General features: G+C 35.1%; 1 protein-coding gene across 4 annotated transcripts in view; it reads right to left on the bottom strand.

Annotated features, from left to right (window-relative positions):
* LOC149807134 (coiled-coil and C2 domain-containing protein 2A-like) overlaps positions 1-21,281 on the bottom strand; it is a 225,611-nt gene that overhangs the window by 148,495 nt on the left and 55,835 nt on the right. For all 4 annotated transcript variants that reach the window (XM_089962521.1, XM_089962530.1, XM_089962539.1 and 1 more), the window contains 3 exons: positions 17,754-17,975; positions 12,772-12,811; positions 1,414-1,548 (listed from right to left, as the gene is read on the bottom strand). In XM_089962521.1, the coding sequence (XP_089818647.1) occupies positions 1,414-1,548; positions 12,772-12,811; positions 17,754-17,975 (397 nt within the window). The remainder of the gene's footprint in view (positions 1-1,413; positions 1,549-12,771; positions 12,812-17,753; positions 17,976-21,281) is intronic.

Genomic DNA, 21,281 nt, shown 5'->3' with positions numbered 1-21,281 from the left:
GCAGCAAGTGAGTTTTGTGTACACGAGAAGCAAGTATGGGAATAGTGGACAAGCAAAGTGGCACTAAACAGATGCCAAGAACAAAGAAGGCATGTCAGACTGGGATTGCTTCAGCCCCTGAATTGGAGAAAATACACACAAAACGGATACATTGCCAAAAGAACTGCAATCCAGCTGCATGCTTTGCAAATGGTGAAAAACAACAGACTTATTCAGATTTGTTGCATCGGCTGGCTGGTGTTCATGTTTTATGAACTAGCTACGTTTCTGTTTCTTACAGCAAATGAATATCACACAAAAGCTACCAAAAGACTTGGATTGAAAAATTATGCCATTTTAGAAGTTTCTCATCCATCATAGATAGAAGTGCTCTTTCGAACTATCACAACGCAGAAATATGGATGAGATGCTTATGACCTTTGACCTTCTGAGCAAAAGAAACAGTCAATGTTGTGCCTTTGACCTTCTGAGCAAAAAAACAGTCAATGTTGTTGGTGAGAAAACTATTCTGATAAAAATGACTGGTCATGAAAAAACTGCCTCCTGTAATCATTTTTAAACAGATGACTGGCAAAAAGCATTAAAATTTCCGGGCCCCGAGTGGCCGAGTGGTCTAAAGCGCTCTCCGTTACGGATCACTGCCATCTCACCTCTGCCTGCGTGGGTTCGAGTCTAGGATTCAGCCAATGTCGGTATGTGAGAAAGCTTGCCAGTAGCTTCTCGTGGGTCGGTGGTTCTTTCCCAGTTTTCCCGGGTTCTTCCTCCACCATTAATACTGGCCGCCATGTATAGCCTATTGTGTGCTGAAAAATGGCGTTAAACACTACAACAACATTAAAATTTCCTGATAGTGTCATCATTTGTGCACCTCAAAAGGTATGGATGGATGAAAGTTGAACAACTGAATGACTGGAGAAATTCATTTTCTTCAGGCTTGAAGATAATATTTTATTTAGTAACATGGTTTATCTAAATAAATGCATTTAGAACTATTTGTGTGCATCTTGTCATGCTGTCTCAGACTTATGGGTCAGCTTATGTTTGGGTCATGCACATTTTAATGTTTCTATCTTTTTCAGTTTGGGAGGTGGGCTTATCCATGAATGGGATTATACACAAGTATATATGGTAGGTGGATTAAGGTACATTTTTTAAAGTTAGCCTAGGTCTTCATGGTACTAATATTCATATCAAATTCAGTTTTAATCAACTACATTTTGGATTTACTGTGTACATGGACATATTGGAAGTATGGGAAGACAAAGACATCAGAAATGCTGTATGCCTATACAAAATATGGCAATGGTATAAAAAAATTAAAAAAATTTAATGGCTCTTTAGTGATCACACTAGCAATGTACAATACACCTGAGCGAAATGTTTTGGCATATGTATAAGTGTATCATTACATACTTGACTTAACTGAGGGAACATAAAGAATCTCCATCTCTTTCTTCTCGATTTCAGCTGGGTCTGGATAATCTGCACGGCACATTACTACATGACCAAACATAATGTCTTCCTCTGGCTCCAGCAAGGGCTGCTCATCTGTAAGATAGAATATATTTATCTGAAGATTTGTCCTCAAAGTTGCAGTTCAATTCTTGCACAGCAAAGATCATGACAATGAGCCAGTTTTATCAATACTCAAGCTCAAATTCCAAAAACTCTTATAAGTCTTTACCTTAAGATAAAATAAAACTATAATACCTGAAGTTTAAGACCTTTTTAAACTTGTGTCCCATGACAAGAGTGAAAAACTGTTGCTACCTAAGTGACATCAAACTGTGGGATAGAGGTCAAAAACAAAATTTTCTAGCTTTCACCTCAGATGCCTTTTTTCCAAAGGAAGCAGTTGAACCTGTGGAGCCTTAGTGTCAGCAGTGCAATCCATAATATTTACAGTTCTGCAAAGATGGTTTGGTTTCTCTCATAATGGCATCTGCTTTCATTGGCAAGGATCGGGCTCATGGGAAAAGCAACCATTGTTTTGAAAGGTGCACCATAAGTATCGTATCTGATTTACGAGTTTTGAGATTAAGTTTGTGTTTATTGTTCAAACAGTTTAAAGAATACCAAGCCTGGCACCACATTCTCAAAACCAGTGTAAAGATAGAGGATCTGGCACCATAATCTCAAACAATCTCAATAATAAATACAGGATCTGGCACTGTATTCTCAAACAATGTCAATAATACAGGATCTGGCACCATATTCTCAAATACTGTCAAGAATACAGGATCCGGCACTGTATTCTCAAACAATGTCAATGATACAGGATCTGGCACCATATTCTCAAACACTGTCAATAATACAGGATCTGGCACTGTATACTCAAACAATGTCAATGATACAGGATCTGGCACCGTATTCTCAAATAATGTCAATGATACAGGATCTGGCACCGTATTCTCAAACAATGTCAATGATACAGGATCTGGCACCATATCTTCAAGCAATGTCAATGATACAGGATCTGGCACTGTATTCTCAAACAATGTCAGTAATACAGGATCTGGCACCATATTCTCAAACAATGTCAATGATACAGGATCTGGCACCGTATCCTCAAACAATGTCAATAACACAGGATCTGGCACTGTATCCTGAAACAGGATCTGGCACTGTATCCTCAAACAATGTCAATGATACAGGATCTGGCACCGTATTCTCAAACAATGTCAATGATACAGGATCTGGCACTGTATTCTCAATGTCAATAATACAGGATGTGGCACCATATTCTCAAACAATGTCAATGATACAGGATCTGGCACCGTATTCTCAAACAATGTCAATGATACAGGATCTGGCACTGTATTCTCAATGTCAATAATACAGTATCTGGCATTGTATTCTCAAACAATGTCAATAATACAGGATCTGACACTGTATTCTCAAACAATGTCAATGATACAGGATCTGGCACCATATTCTCAAACAATGATACAGGATCTGGCACCGTATTCTCAAAAATGTCAATAATACAAGATCTGGCACCATATTCTCAAACAATGTCAATGATACAGGATCTGGCACTGTATTCTCAAACAATGTCAAAATACAGGATCTGGCACTGTATTCTCAAACAATGTAAAAAAATACAGGATCTGGCACTGTATTCTCAAACAATGTCAATAATACAGGATCTTGCACTGTATTCTCAAACAATGTCAATGATACAAGATCTGGCAATGTATTCTCAAACAATGTCAATAATACAGGATCTGGCAATGAATTCTCAAACAATGTCAATGATACAAGATCTGGCAATGTATTCTCAAACAATGTCAATAATACAGGATCTAGCAATCTACAGTAGTCCCCCTCTTAAACGGCTCCCCTGACCAGCAGCCACCCGGTTCTTATGACCAAAATCCCTTGGAACCGATGACTTTGTATGCAAAAGTACCCCTTAAGAAAGGCCACCCCTCTAACGCGACCAGCAGCCAGCATATCAATACAAAAATGTAAAATGTTCCAATCACAAGTGGCCACTGTTTGTTTCAAATGTATCCAGAGCCAATAATTACTTCATATCATGATGTAAGGAAAGTAATCAGATTATCTTTATCGTCAATACACGTCTCCCAACGTCAAGTTTCTGTTACTGAAAGAAGTTTTAACTAAAGTGCATGTAACTGTAAGATTATCATTGTATCATTGTCTATAAAAGGTGACGTTTACAGGAAATGGGCTCAACAATGTAATGATAGAGTTTTGGGCTTCATACAACTGTCAAGTTCTTCTTTTTGATGATTACAACCAAACGTAATTGTCAAGATCATAACAAAGTCAGCATAGAATAAAAACAGATTTTGTGCATTAACACAGAGAAATTAACCTTGACCTTGAACAAAACAGGGTACCATACAAAGACATAAAAATCATGTGACAATACATTTATTGCTTCCTTTATGAAGAAGGCATTTTGTCCATTTGACAAAAGTTTCATCTGCATAATTAAATCGCATACAGTTAGCAACATCCAAATAAATCATTACCAAACATTAACATGTCATCACATAAACAGAGACGTATTATTTTGGAAGAAAGTCATTTATTCTACTCGACAACATTGGGTAAGTGGGGTGGGGGGACTTGCCAAACAATTTTATGGAGAAACGACTCAAATAAAACAATTTTATGTTGAAAAGACTTGAATAAACATCATCATAACCAATAAGGTTTTTCAGCAGCAGTGGGAAAATGGAGCAAATGGAAAGAGAATTATGTATGTACCAAGATTTAAATGTTTTTGAATGGTTTTACAATGTGTATGACAATAATACCCACTCGCATTTCAAGCTTATGCCAAGAATAAGAACTATTAATGTATATTCGCTTGAAATAAGTCTAATTATTATAACAAGAAGAACCTTTTAATAATGTTACTTTTAAACAAAGATATTAAATGAAGATATTAGGTGCTTTAAAGCATGTAACTTTCTTACTATGTACATTACATATACTTCTCACAAAAAATTTTGTCCCCCCTCTGGAAAGACCACCTCTTATATAAGGCCACTTTTCTGGTGCAGAAAGGGTGGCCATATAAGAGGGGGACCACTGTATTATCAAACAATGTCAAGAATACATGATCTGGCACTGTATTATCAAACACTGTCAAGAATACAGGATTTGGGACTGCATTATCAAACAATGTCAAGAATACAGGAATTGGGACTGCATTATCAAAGTCAAGAATACAGGATTTGGGACTGCATTATCAAACAATGTCAAGAATACAGGATTCAGGACTGCATTATCAAACAATGTTAAGAATAAAGGATCTGGCACTGTAATATCAAACAATGTCAATAATACAGGATTTGGGACAGTATTATCAAACAATGTCAATAATACGTGTTTTGGGACTGCATTATCAAACAATGTTAACACATTAACCCCTGGAGGTTTTTGTCATTTTCATCCGAAATTCGACTAGAAAACACATTTTGAATGCTATTTCTGAATACATCTGAAAACACCAACTTCCAGGTGATCTTGCAATAACATACTGCCTAGTTGTGTTAGAAACATCGTTCTTCATTTGCTATTTGGCTTGCGCATGAGCAGAAGGGCAAAAGTTGGATTTTTTTTTTTTTGCTTTACGGACCCATTATTTTCATATCGAGACCTCTCTTTATTCCAAATGCCCATCTTATCCTACTTTTTGCAAAGGTTCATCTGTCTGTTTGTAGTTCATACTGGTTTGCCTTAGGTCTAAGACCAAAAAGTCTATAACCCAGACACACAATCTGATTCCGACCACGGGCGAATTTTGGGTAGAAAAATATTGGGTCCAAGAAATGAGGTTTTTCCCTCTGTATTTTGTAGTGCAACTAGAAATTCCAGATTATTTGGTATCATTATAGAGCTACATCTGTCTACCTTTTTATAATACCACCCACTTTAGTGCATCATACATGACCTTGATGCTACAGAGCTCAGCATTAGGCTACTACCTCCTGCCACTTTAACTCGTCACCAGGGGTTAATGTGTTAAGAATACAGAATCTGGCACTCGATTATCAAACAATGTCAATAATACAGGATCTGGCACTGTAATATCAAACAATGTCAATAATACAGGATTTGGAACTGCATTATCAAACAATGTCAAGAATACAGGATTTGGGACTGCATTATCAAACAATGGCAATAATACAGATTTGGGACTGCATTATCAAACAATGTCAATAATACAGGATCTGGCACTGTAATATCAAACAATGTCAATAATACAGGATCTGGCACTGTAATATCAAACAATGTCAATAATACAGGATTTGGGACTGCATTATCAAACAATGGCAATAATACAGATTTGGGACTGCATTATCAAATAATGTAATGAATACAGGATTTGGCACTGTAATATCAAACAATGTAAAGAATACAGAATTTGGCACTGTAATATCAAACAATGTCAATAATACAGAATTTGGGACTGCATTATCAAATAATGTCAAGAATACAGGATCTGGCACAGTAATATCAAACAATGTCAAGAATACAGGATCCGGCACTGTAATATCAAACAATGTCAAGAATACAGGATCCAGCACTGTAATATCAAACAATGTCAAGAATACAGGATCCGGCACTGTAATATCAAACAATGTCAAGAATACAGGATCCGGCACTGTAATATCAAACAATGTCAAGAATACAGGATCCGGCACTGTAATATCAAACAATGTCAAGAATACAGGATCTGGCACTGTAATATCAAACAATGTCAAGAATACAGGATCCGGCACTGTAATATCAAACAATGTCAATAATACAGGATCTGACACTGTAATATCAAACAATGTCAATAATACAGAATTTGGGACTGCATTATCAAACAATGTCAAGAATACAGGATCCGGCACTGTAATATCAAACAATGTCAAGAATACAGGATCTGGCACTGTAATATCGAACAATGTCAAGAATACCGGATCTGGCACTGTAATATCAAACAATGTCAAGAATACAGGATCCGGCACTGTAATATCAAACAATGTCAATAATACAGGATCTGACACTATATTCTCAAAATGTTTTGAACAAGAAACTAAAGCTGCAACTAAGAACCCCTAATCAGATACAATACTTTAGTGTACCTACACAATTAAAACTAAGCAACAGAGACAAAAAAGCTTAAAAGATCCTGAAAGTGTTATGCTTTCTGATACCATCCTAAGTGAAAGTGTTTTGCTTTCTAACATGATTCCATCCTAAGTGAAAGTGTTATGCTTTCTAACTTGATTCTATCCTAAGTGAAAGTGTTTTGTTTTCTAACTTGATTCTTTCCTAAGTGAAAGCATTATGCTTTCTAACTTGATTCCATCCTAAGTGAAAATGTTATGCTTTCTAACTGATTCTATCCTAAGTGAAAGTGTTATGCTTTCTAACTTGATTCTATCCTAAGTGAAAGTGTTAAGCTTTCTAACTTGATTCTATCCTAAGTGAAAGTGTTTTGTTTTCTAACTTGATTATATCCTAAGTGAAAGCGTTATGCTTTCTAACTTGATTCTATCCTAAGTGAAAGTGTTATGCTTTCTAACTGATTCTATCCTAAGTGAAAGTGTTATGCTTTCTAACTTGATTCTATCCTAAGTGAAAGTGTTATGCTTTCTAACTTATTTCTATCCTAAGTGAAAGTGTTTTGTTTTCTAACTTGATTTTATCCTAAGTGAAATTGTTAAGCTTTCTAACTTGATTCCATCCTAAGTGAAAGTATTATGCTTTCTAACTGATTCTATCCTAAGTGAAAGTGTTATGCTTTCTAACTTGATTCTATCCTAAGTGAAAGTGTTATGCTTTCTAACTTATTTCTATCCTAAGTGAAAGTGTTTTGTTTTCTAACTTGATTTTATCCTAAGTGAAATTGTTAAGCTTTCTAACTTGATTCTATCCTAAGTGAAAGTGTCATGCTTTCTAACTTATTTCTATCCTAAGTGAAAGTGTTATGCTTTCTAACTTGATTCCATCCTAAGTGAAAGTGTTAAGCTTTCTAACTTGATTCCATCCTAAGTGAAAGTGTTATGCTTTCTAACTTGATTCTATCCTAAGTGAAAGTGTTTTGCTTTCTAACTTATTTCTATCCTAAGTGAAAGTGTTTTGTTTTCTAACTTGATTTTATCCTAAGTGAAATTGTTAAGCTTTCTAACTTGATTTTATCCTAAGTTAAAGTGTTATGCTTTCTAACTTATTTCTATCCTAAGTGAAAGTGTTATGCTTTCTAACTTGATTCCATCCTAAGTGAAAGTGTTGTGCTTTCTAACTTATTTCTATCCTCAGTGAAAGTGTTATGCTTTCTAACTGATTCCATCCTAAGTGAAAGTGTTATGCTTTCTAACTTGATTCTATCCTAAGTGAAAGTGTTTTGCTTTCTAACTTATTTCTATCCTAAGTGAAAGTGTTTTGTTTTCTAACTTGATTTTATCCTAAGTGAAATTGTTAAGCTTTCTAACTTGATTTTATCCTAAGTGAAAGTGTTATGCTTTCTAACTAATTTCTATCCTAAGTGAAAGTGTTATGCTTTCTAACTTGATTCCATCCTAAGTGAAAGTGTTATGCTTTCTAACTTGATTCTATCCTAAGTGAAAGTGTTAAGCTTTCTAACTTTATTCCATCCTAAGTGAAAGTGTTAAGCTTTCTAACTTGATTCTATCCTAAGTGAAAGTATTATGCTTTCTAACTTTATTTCTATCCTAAGTGAAAGTGTTATGCTTTCTAACTTATTTCTATCCTAAGTGAAAGTGTTATTCTTTCTAACTGATTCCATCCTAAGTGAAAGTGTTATGCTTTCTAATTTATTTCTATCCTAAGTGAAAGTGTTATTCTAACTGATTCCATCCTAAGTGAAAGTGTTATGCTTTCTAACTTATTTCTATCCTAAGTGAAAGTGTTATGCTTTCTAACTGATTCCATCCTAAGTGAAAGTGTAATGCTTTCTAACTTATTTCTAACCTAAGTGAAAGTGTTATTCTTTCTAACTGATTCCGTCCTAAGTGAAAGTGTTATGCTTTCTAACTCATTTCTATCCTAAGTGAAAGTGTTTTGATTTCTAACTTGATTCTATCCTAAGTGAAAGTGTTATGCTTTCTAACTTGATTCTATCCTAAGTGAAAGTGTTATGCTTTCTAACTTATTCCTGTCCTAAGTGAAAGTGTTTTGTTTTCTAACTTGATTTTATCCTAAGTGAAAGTGTTAAGCTTTCTAACTTGATTCCATCCTAAGTGAAAGTGTTGTGCTTTCTAACCGATTCTATCGTAGGTGAAAGGGTTATGCTTTCTAACTTGATTCTATCCAAAGTGAAAGTGTTTTGTTTTCTAACTTGATTCCATCCTAAGTGAAAGTGTTTTGTTTTCTAACTTGATTTTATCCTAAGTAAAAGTGTTTTGTTTTCTAACTTGGTTTTATTCTAAGTGAAAGTGTTATGCATACTTGATTCCATTAGGAGATACTAGTAATGATATACTTTTCAACCTGATTCCATCAGTGGATCTTGAAAGTGTAATACTTTCTAACTTTCGAAGTCAAAGAATGTGCAAGTTTTTATATTCTGAGCTCAAGCTTGAGTTTCTTACTCAAAAAGCTTTACTATGGGAACTGACTTCCTCCATGACAAAACATTACTGATTATTCTGAGCTAAAAATGTTATTGCACACTTAAAAATCTTACCAGAAATTAACAAATTCTGCCTTTTAATTGGTAAGAATAACTGTGAATGATAATTACAGCCCAGTATAGTTTTATAATGGAATGACTAAGTAATGTTATTCTTTAAACTTTTTAACACAAACTCAAACTAAAGTTTAAATCCGAAATTGTGGATAATTTTAAACTTATTAATTATTGAGTTACATATTTTCTCAAATTTTGTTTCTTTTCAACTGTATAATTTTCAATGGATAAGATGTATTTTATCTGATTTAACTGTTTGGAGACTTAGTTTCTTGCTTGTAAAGTTTTGAAAATACTGGGCTAGATTTGTTTAAAGTAGGATTCTGCAAAACTTCATCATTTTACTTTTCTGGTTCCATTTTGCTGATAAAATATCAAGATGCATCATTTTACTTTTCTGGTTCCATTTTGCTGATAAAATATCAAGATTCATCATTTTACTTTTCTGGTTCCATTTTGCTGATAAAATATCAAGATGCATCATTTTACTTTTCTGGTTCCATTTTGCTGATAAAATATCAAGATTCATCATTTTAGTTTTCTGGTTCCATTTTGCTGATAAAATATCAAGATGCATCATTTTACTTTTCTGGTTCCATTTTGCTGATAAAATATCAAGATTCATCATTTTAGTTTTCTGGTTCCATTTTGCTGATAAAATATCAAGATGCATCATTTTACTTTTCTGGTTCCATTTTGCTGATAAAATATCAAGATGCATCATTTTACTTTTCTGGTTCCATTTTGCTGATAAAATATCAAGATTCATCATTTTACTTTTCTGGTTCCATTTTGCTGATAAAATATCAAGATGCATCATTTTAGTTTTCTGGTTCCATTTTGCTGATAAAATATCAAGATTCATAATTTTACTTTTCTGGTTCCATTTTGCTGATAAAATATCAAGATTCATCATTTTACTTTTCTGGTTCCATTTTGCTGATAAAATATCAAAATGCATCATTTTACTTTTCTGGTTCCATTTTGCTGATAAAATATCAAGATTCATCATTTTACTTTTCTGGTTCCATTTTGCTGATAAAATATCAAAATGCATCATTTTACTTTTCTGGTTCCATTTTGCTGATAAAATATCAAGATTCATCATTTTACTTTTCTGGTTCCATTTTGCTGATAAAATATCAAGATTCATCATTTTACTTTTCTGGTTCCATTTTGCTGATAAAATATCAAGATGTATAGTCAGACTTGTTTTCAAAGTAACCTCTATTAAGACACCAATTGTCTTAAACAGTCAGTTTTTCTGGATCTCTTATTGTAAAAAATCAGCCTTTCTTAAGTAGTCACCTGTATCAAGAGTATACTTGTATTTGCCACAGGTGACCATTTAATACAAGTTTGTAACTAGCAACAACAACAAAATCTTGCTGTACTTCAGTCATAACAACAGCATCATTTCATACAATATACATTACTGTCAACATTCAAAATGAAATTAATGCTCATACAGCTGCAAAGGGAGTGTACACAAATGTACTGATACATTCATGCTCAAGCTACGCTAATGCAGTGTATTGTATTCCTTCTCAAACTACACTATGGCAGTTGTATTTATACTCAAGTTATACTAAAGCAATTTTGTATTCCTGTTCAAACAAATAATGCAGTGTTGTTTTCATGCTCAAGCTATATTAAGGCAGTGTTTTATTCCTACTCAACATTACACTAATGCAGTGTTGTATTCATGCTCAAGCTACACTAATGCAGTGTTGTATTCATGCTCAAGCAACACAGATGCAGTGTTTTATCCAAGTTCAAGCTACACTAATGCAGTGTTGTATTCATGCTCAAGCTACACTAATGCAATGTTGTATTCATGCTCAAGCTACACTACTGCAATGTTGTATTCATGCTCAAGCTACACTACTGCAGTGTTGTATTCATGCTCAAGCTACACTACTGCAGTGTTGTATTCATGCTCAAGCTACACTAATGCAGTGTTGTATTCATGCTCAAGCTACACTAATGCAGTGTTGTATTCATGCTCAAGCTATAATAATGCAATGTTGTATTCATGTTCAAGCTAGACTTGTGCGGTGTTGCATTTATGTTCCAGCTAAACTAATGCTGAGTACTGTATTCATGCTCAAGCAACACAGATGCAGTGTTTTATCCAAGCTCAAGCTACACTAATGCAGTGCTGTATTCATGCTCAAGCTACACTACTGCAGTGTTGCATTCATGCTCAAGCTACACTACTGCAGTGTTGTATTCATGCTCAAACTACACTAATGCAGTGTTGTATTTATGTTCAAGCTACACTAATGCAGTGTTGTATTCATGCTCAAGCTATAATAATGCAATGTTGTATTCATGTTCAAGCTAGACTTGTGCTGTGTTGCATTTATGTTCCAGCTAAACTAATGCTGAGTACTGTATTCATGCTCAAGCAACACAGATGCAGTGTTTTATCCAAGCTCAAGCTACACTAATGCAGTGCTGTATTCATGCTCAAGCTACACTACTGCAGTGTCGTATTCATGCTCAAGCTATACTAATGCATTGTTGTATTTATACTCAAGCTACACTACTGCAGTGTTGTATTTATGCTCAAGCTACACTAATGCAGTGTTGTATTCATGTTCAAGTTACACTAATGCAGTGTTGTATTCATGCTCAGGCTACACTAATGCAGTGCTGTATTCATGCTCAAGTTATAATAATGCAATGCTGTATTCATGTTCAACCTAGACTTGTGCTGTGTTGTATTTATGTTCCAACTACACTAATGCTGACTACTGTATTCATGCTCAAGCAACACAGATGCAGTGTTTTATCCAAGCTCAAGCTACACCAATGCAGTGTTGTATTCATGCTCAAGCTATACTAATGCAATGTTGCATTCATGCTCAAACTACACTAATGCTGTGTTGTGTTTATGCTCAAGCTACACTAATGCAGTGTTGTATTTATGCTCAAGCTACACTGATGCAGAGTTGTATTTATGCTCAAACAACACTAATGCAGAGAGATAAAGTTGTACTCAATTTACACAGCATTTTATTCATATTCATGCCACACTAATGCAGTTTTGTATTGATGCTGTATTCATGCTCAAGCTAGTCTTGTGCAGTGTTGTACTTATGCTCAAACTACACTAATGCTGAGTACTGTATTCATGCTCAAGCAACACAGATGCAGTGTTGTATTCAAGCTCAAGCTAAACTCACACACTGTTGCATTCATGTTCAAGCTACTTTTTATTTGTAATAATCTGATCATTAGAAGAACTTAAATAATGAATGCTGGTAATTTAAATGCTCTAAAAAAAGCACTGCAACAAAACAAAAATCATTCTGATTTTTTTTTCTTTAAATTTTGTGTAAATGAATGTCCTTCACAAAGGGACCATTTCAAACAAAATGAATAAAATTAAATCCAAATTACATCAAGGCCAATGTGGGGTGTGTTTTAAACCTGATTCACATATGTTATATTAAACAAAATGCTAAAAGTATGGAAAAGTAAACATAAAACCAAATTAGTACCTGAAGAATGATAACTGCCTAACATTTTACATCATAAGATAACATACATTTTCCTGTATTACTCATAGATTTTACCTTCAGGTTTCTCTTTCTTTTCCTTCTTGGATGTTGTCTCCTGAAAGGATAACAATCATAAACTTAAAAGGATGGAGTTTAAGAAGAAACTTTAATGTAGTGATCCCTTGCTAAAACCTGATTTATGGGATCCTTAAAGGTCACTGGCCACATATATTGTACAAACATGTGATATTATTATAGTCATTAAAAAATGCATTTGTTATGTATGCACACCATAAAAATGTTTAATTAAACTTAAAACTCTGCTTTTTTAAATGAAAAAAAATTATTCGGCAATCTCTCTAAACAATCAGTAGTTTCCACATGCCAAAAACAGATATGACATACATTTCTCCCTCTATTCGAGGCCCTGAGTGGCTGAGTGGTCTAAAGCGCTCACCGTTCCGGATCACTGCCATCTCACCTCTGTCTGCATGGGTTCGAGTCCAAGTATCGGCTAGCATGGGTATGTGGGAAAGCCTGTCAGTAGCTTCTTGTGGGTCAGTGGTTCTTCCCTGGGTTTTCCAGGGTTCTTCCTCCACCAGTTATACTGGCCACCATGTATAGCCTATCTTGTGCTGAAAAATGGCGTTAAACCCTAGAACAACAACAACAACAACAATCTCCCTCTATTCAACCTAGCCATTCAAGTGTTTAATTTCCCTACGTAAATGTCTATGCTATATATCTTACAACCATACTTTTGTACAGCAAATATGGTGCACTGTGTTGCATATGGATGTAGCCAAAAGAGTCATGATGGGACGATTGGGTTATTTCTTTTTTCGAAAGACTCTGTTTACCAGAAAAAAGGTGGATTGAAGCTACGGGATCGAATAGAGTGAGGGATGGGAAATTTGTACCATTTATACCATTCATAGGTCCAGAGACATTGTTGTATGACACAAGCAAAAATCCTCAATGCTTGTATTTTCATGTATTTTCACCTGTATCTTGCTACGATCATCCAGAGAGAGAGAGAGAGAGAGAGAGAGAACCAGGTAATGGGGGTGGTGGGTGCCATTTGGAATTTTCACATTTAATTAATAATATTAATTAATTTTTAGAACATTATAATAAGTTTAAGAAACAACAACAATGAAACATTAAATACATTACAGCATGTGTAATACATTACAGTATGTGTAATACATTACAGTATGTGTGTCTCATAACTGACGAACCATATTCTTCTAGGTTACTTGGTGCAAGTTCAGTTGTAAGGTTTTCATCAAACCCAAACTGTTTTTCTCTCTTACTCCATATTTCTGCATATGCTGCCCCTTATGCATGATAGATGAGAGGGGAACATAAGAAAACAATGGACTGCGATGAAATTAAGTACCATGTTAAATTCTTTTAGAAAACGGGGACTATTAATACTTTTTATCGTCATTTTCATACATCATTAATGATGCTATGTTTGGAAATTCATCATTGATCTATAGGCCTGCTGCTGAAAGAATATTTATATATTCTTATTATTGCGCCATGGGCGGATCACAATTTGATATACCGACAGTATTGGTATATGAATTTGCTTTATACCAACACTTTAAATACCATAGTGAAACTTTTTTGCATCAAGGTATATGTCCCAAGACTTAAGAAATGAAATAATTTTATGTTGAACTTGTGCCCCCCAACTACAATAAAATAGATAAACAAAACACTTACTTGAAAATAAAATGAAAGAAACAAACCTTACATTGTTATCATTTATTCCTTTTTTTCATCATGCAAAATTTATTAAAGATAAAAGTATATTTATGAACTCAGTACACGTAGCGGATGCTGGCTGGCATATGCATCCTTACTGTAGTGTGTATCGCTTATGTCAGATAACAAAATCACAAATGAAATGGACAATATCACCCAATTGCTTGAAGGCACCTGCTATTCATGCATGATACATTAAAAAGGTGCAAAATGACCAAGACTGAATTGTATCCAGGTTAACTATAAGATGGTATCTCGCAAATAAAAATCACTATTTGAAAATACATTCACTGTGAGTGCAAATGATAATCTTTTTGCAGGCATGGGTTACAAAAGTATTATTAAAGCAAGTTATTACTGTGTATACTATGTACATTGCCAAGATCAATGCCCATTTGGGTCAATTATGATTACCAATGGCATGCAAATAGAATCCCGGGTGATAAATAAACACAACTAGCTGCGAGCAATAAACTCATTGCTTAAACTTAGTGACAGGATATCAAATACTAAAGTTATTTTACTAAAAAGCAAGCCAACCCCGGAAAGTGACTTTGGATTCTTTTAAGTGTGCCAATTTCTTTTTATGAAGTCAGCCAACATCAAAAAGCCAACTTTGGTTCCTTTGGATTCTTTTAAGTGTGCCGATTTCTTTTTTTTTTTTTACAAAGTCAGCTGACATAGGGAAGCCAGTATTGATTCCTTTATGCCAGTATTAATGGAAATTTTTAAAATAAATTGAAACAATGGAACAGTAACACAATCTAGTGCATCGTGCACACATATCAATATAAGGCTGAACAGTAAATTAGTTCTCAATAGTTTCATCTAAATGTTCCTCCCTGTCCATAGTATTTTATTTTCCAACAACAAGAAGCCTGTACTTCATCTTATGGGGATAAATGTACATCATTTCCAGTTGGCATCCTCTATAGGTGGGAAATCATAGCTAAGGGGAAGTAACAGCATTGTATACTTCTATTTCGAGTAATTAAATTATTATTTCTTCTTTACACTTGACAATCTTTTTATTCTTTTTGTGCGAGTGTAACTACTATGATTCATGTAATGCAAATCTGATGTAAAATGAAAAATGTTGGAGTATGGCTGGTGACCTTTAATGTACCAAACAGTAAATGAGACCGGCTTATACTGAAGTGTTTTACTTGGTTTGGTTCATATTTTACAACACAGAATAGGAAGTTTATTTCATGTCTAAATAACTGGAGTAAAGTGCCTTGCCCAAGGACACAGTATGGTAGCCAATCCAGGCCAGTCCAATCAAAGAATTCAAAACCACACCCCCCAAACCACTGCTCCACTACAGCTACTGTCTCCATTAGTTGCCTGTCACATCATACAGAAGGGTGCATTGGGCTGAGCTTGCAGGAGGAGGATGTGTGCCACATGCAAAGCTGTGTCTTAATTGGGTAGGATGTACAAACAAAATCTAAAAAGAGAGTGTCACTCTACTGACTGAAAAGAATTTCCAGTAATTCAAGAGAGGGAGATTTCTACTTTCAACTTTGGTGTGTTGAAACCATATGATATTTTTGAGTAATAATGTTTGTGTGTGTAAAATATCAAGGCAAGCCTTCAAAGTAGTTTATAATTAGCAATAACAAACTTGTGCTAATAGATGGATGAACAAAGGATGATTGACAACATGCCTTCTGTAAGTTCTTCTAGTCTATGATCAGTAGAGATACAAATAGCATAGGTACTGGGACCATATCTAGTCTATGATCAGTAGAGATACAAATAGTATAGATACTGGGACCATATCTAGTCTATGATCAGCAGAGATACAAATAGTATAGATACCAGGACCATATCTAGTCTATGATCAGTAGAGATACAAACAGTATAGATATCAGGACCATACTCATGACACCTTTTAAACAAGAAACTCAAGCTCAAACTCCAAACCCCAAAATAAGAAGTGATCTTTGGTATATGCCTTTGTAATTTAAATTTAAGATGCAAGTAGACGAAACTAAGTTAAGAAGATCCTGAAGTTCTGTGATTCAAAATTATAAGAACTTAACTTTTTCAGAGTCTGAGCCTGAGGTTTGTGTGAAACGAAATTTGAGAACAGTGGACCACTGTCCATACTCATGAGTAACATGATCATCAAGCTCAAGGCCCCAAAATAAGTTATCATACTGGAGTACATCTAGATCAGTGAAATTCTGCAACCTGGAAGATAACTCTGGTTAAGGAAATCTCGACAGTTCTATAGTTTTAAATATAATCAAAATTAAGTCACAGACTGTCAAAGTATTGGGACTTTGAGCTTGAACCTGAATGCTTAAAAAGTTTCTAGAATTAAGGGCCAGATCTGCTGGTTCATTATGTTGTATCAGACATAGGTCTATGCCATTCATATCTCAGTTTACTTTATGCAAGGATATTCATATCTTGGTGTACCTTATACAAGGATTTATACCCATATCTTGGTGTACCTTATATAAGGATTCATACCCATATATTGGTGTACCTTATACAAGGATTCATACCCATATCTTGGTGTACATTAGACAAGGATTCATGCTCATATCTTGGTTTACCTTAACCAAGATTTCATGTTCACATGGCAGTGTATCTTGTACAAGGACTCATGTTCATACTTCCATGTACCTTATACAAGGATTCATGCTCATATTGCAGTGTACCTTATACAAGGATTCATGCTCATATTGCAGTGTACCTTATACAAGGATTCATGTTCATATTGCAGTGTACCTTATACAAGGATTCATGCTCATATTGCAGTGTATCTTATACAAGGATTCATGCTCATATTGCAGTGTGCCTTTACAAGGATTCGTGCTCATATTGCAGTGTACCTTATACAAGGATTCATGCCCATACCTTGGTGTACCTTGTAAAAGGATTCACACTCATATCATCGTGTACCTAATACAAGGATTCATGCACATACCAAACTGTACCTTATACAAGGATTCATACTCATATTTGGGTGTACCTTATACAAGGATTCATACTCATATTTGGGTGTACCTTATACAAGGATTCATACTCATATTTGGGTGTACTATACAAGGATTCATACTCATATGTCAGTGTACCTTATACAAGGATTCATGCAGTAACTTCTCAAGTAGCAGTCTGCACTTAAAGCAAATGAATGGAACATTATGAAAACTATACACTTGACAATATTTGTTACAATGATGCAAAAATAGCTCAGCTTAACAAATAGATGGATTTTGGATATAAAAGAAAATCATATATATGACTGCAAATTATATACTGACTTCTTCACCCTCCTTTTTTTCCTCTTCTTCTCCCTCTTTCTTTTCCTTTGTCTCCTCCTCTCCTTCTTTTTTCTCCTCCCCATCTCCTTCACTTTTTTCTTTCTTTTTTTTCTCCTCCTCCTCTGTGTCTGCCTTCTCAACCACTGGCTCTTCTACTAGTTCTGGTTCAAAATTACGTGTGAAGAAATCATATGCTTCTTCTGCTGTGGGCATATACACTGGCTGAAAAATACAACAAATAAACAGCCATAATTGGCATCAATGCTAAAGGGTAATATTAGAGTAGGTCAGTGTTAAAGAAAGGTATACCATACAGATAAACTGAATTCCTTTCTAAATGGACACCCTATCTGACAAAACAAAATATATTGTTTTTCTCCATATGGTTTATTAATATAATACTTGGCCCCTACAATTTTTTTGATGGCCCCTAAAATTTAGGAAGATCTCTCTCTCTCTCTCTCTCTCTATATATATATATATATATATATATATATATACACACACAGAGAGAGAGAACCTCAAGGGAGATTAGTATTTAATTAGTAGAATTACCCTCTTTAAATAAAGACATTATTATTATTATTATTATTATTTATATTATTATTATTATTAAACCTATCATTAAATTATAATTTTTCATTCATACCTCTTTCATTAGATCACACAGCGGGATTTGGAAAATGGACATCTAACGCTTCAAAACCAAACAGAGTATATTATGTACAAAACTGAAGTCCCAGAAACTGTAGACTCAAAAGCATGAGCTACTACTGCAGAAAACTGATCAGACTGACATACTTATAAATTTTGGATTAGTCAACTCAGTAAAAAGATTCAGTAGCAGTAGAAAGCTAACTATGGCACAAGATCTAACTTAAGACTTCCAGCAGCAATGAAGCCAGGCACACAGACAACTAAATCTCAAAGGTGCAGACAAACTAGACTGGCCAGAAAATGGAATCAAATAACTCTTTCACTTCACTTCCACCACCACTTCTTTAATCCAGAGCTAAGTTCCTGAATATTACTAACTTAATAATACAATACCCAAGCCTGGCTTATTTCTTAAAGCTGTCAAAACTCTCCAGACCCATGCATTGACACAACAAACAACTGACTTTTTCTTAAAGCATTCAAAACTCTCCACACACCTGTATTGACACAACAAAGGGTTGACTTTTTCTTAAAGCAATCAAAACTCTCCACATACCCACAATGACACAACAAAATGATTGACTTATTTCTTAAAGCAGTCAAAGCTCTCCACACACCTGTACTGACACAACAAAGGGTTAACTTTTTCTTAAAGCAGTCAAAACTCTCCACATACCCACACTGACACAACAAATGATTGACTTATTTCTTAAAGCAGTTAAAACTCTCACATACCCACACTGACACAACAAAGGGTTGACTTTTTCTTAAAGCAGTCAAAACTCTCCACATACCCACAGACACAACAAAGGGTTGACTTCTTTCTTAAAGCAGTCAAAGCTCTCCACACACCTGTATTGACACAACAAAGGGTTGACCTTTTCTTAAAGCAGTCAAAACTCTCCAACACCTGTACTGACACAACAAAGGGTTAACTTATTTCTTAAAGCAGTCAAAACGCTCCACATACCCACATTGACACAACAAAGGGTTGACTTTTTCTTAAAGCAGTCAAAACTCTCCACATACCCACAGACACAACAAAGGGTTGACTTCTTTCTTAAAGCAGTCAAAGCTCTCCACACACCTGTATTGACACAACAAAGGGTTGACCTTTTCTTAAAGCAGTCAAAACTCTCCAACACCTGTACTGACACAACAAAGGGTTAACTTATTTCTTAAAGCAGTCAAAACTCTCACATACCCACATTGACACAACAAAGGGTTGACTTTTTCTTAAAGCAGTCAAAACTCTCACATACCCACATTGACACAACAAAGGGTTGACTTTTTCTTAAAGCAGTCAAAACTCTCCACACACCTGTATTGACACAACAAAGGGTTGACTTATTTCTTAATGCAGTCAAAACTCTCCACATACCCACACACACAACAAATGGTTGACTTATTTCTTAAAGCAGTCAAAACTCTCCACACACCTGTATTGACACAACAAAGGGTTGACCTTTTCTTAAACCAGTCAAAACTCTCCAACACCTGTATTGACACAACAAATGATTGACTTATTTCTTAAAGCAGTCAAAACTCTCCACACACCTGTATTGACACAACAAAGGGTTGACTTATTTCTTAAAAACTCTCCACATACCCACACTGACACAACAAATGATTGACTTATTTTTTAAAGCAGTCAAAACTCTCCACACACCTGTATTGACACAAGAAAGGGTTGACTTATTTCTTAAAGCAGTCAAAACGCTCCACACACCTGTATTGACACAACAAAGGGTTGACTTATTTCTTAAAGCAGTCAAAACTCTCCACACACCTGTATTGACACAAGAAAGGGCTGACTTTTTCTTAAAGCAGTCAAAACTCTCCACACACCTGTATTGACACAAGAAAGGGTTGACTTATTTCTTAAAGCAGTCAAAACTCTCCACACACCTGTATTGACACAAGAATGGGTTGACTTATTTCTTAAAGCAGTCAAAACTCTCCACACACCTGTATTGACACAACAAATGGTTGACTTATTTCTTAAAGCAGTCAAAACTCTCCACACACCTGTATTGACACAACAAAGGGTTGACTTTTTCTTAAAGCAGTCAAAACTCTCCACATACCCACACTGACACAACAATGGGTTGACTTTTTCTTAAAGGAGTCAAAACTCTCCACATACCCACACTGACACAACAAAGGGTTGACTTATTTCTTAAAGCAGTCAAAACTCTCACATACCCACACTGACACAACAAAGGGTTGACTTTTTCTTAAAGCAGTCAAAACTCTCCACACACCTGTATTGACACAACAAAGGGTTGACTTATTTCTTAAAGCAGTCAAAACTCTCACATACCCACACTGACACAACAAAGGGTTGACTTTTTCTTAAAGCAGTCAAAACTCTCCACACACCTGTATTGACACAACAAAGGGTTGACTTATTTCTTAATGCAGTCAAAACTCTCCACATACCCACAATGACACAACAAAGGGTTGACTTATTTCTTAAAGCAGTCAAAACTCTCCACACACCTGTACTGACACAACAAAGGGTTGACTTATTTCTTAAAGCAGTCAAAACTCTCCACATACCCACACTGACACAACAAAGGGTTGACTTTTTCTTAAAGCAGTCAAAACTCTCCACACACCTGTACTGACACAACAAAGGGTTGACTTATTTCTTAAAGCAGTCAAAACTCTCCACATACCCACACTGACACAACAAAGGGTTGACATTTTCTTAAAGCAGTCAAAACTCTCCACACACCTGTACTGACACAACAAATGATTGACTTATTTCTTAAAGCAGTCAAAACTCTCCACATACCCACACTGACACAACAAAGGGTTGACTTTTTCTTAAAGCAGTCAAAACTCTCCACACACCTGTATTGACAC

The sequence above is a fragment of the Sinohyriopsis cumingii genome, chromosome 1, assembly GCF_028554795.1.
Source record: "Sinohyriopsis cumingii isolate HCF-2022 chromosome 1, ASM2855479v2, whole genome shotgun sequence".
Taxonomy (NCBI): Eukaryota; Metazoa; Mollusca; class Bivalvia; order Unionida; family Unionidae; genus Sinohyriopsis; species Sinohyriopsis cumingii.
This window is presented reverse-complemented; position numbering and strand designations above follow the sequence as displayed.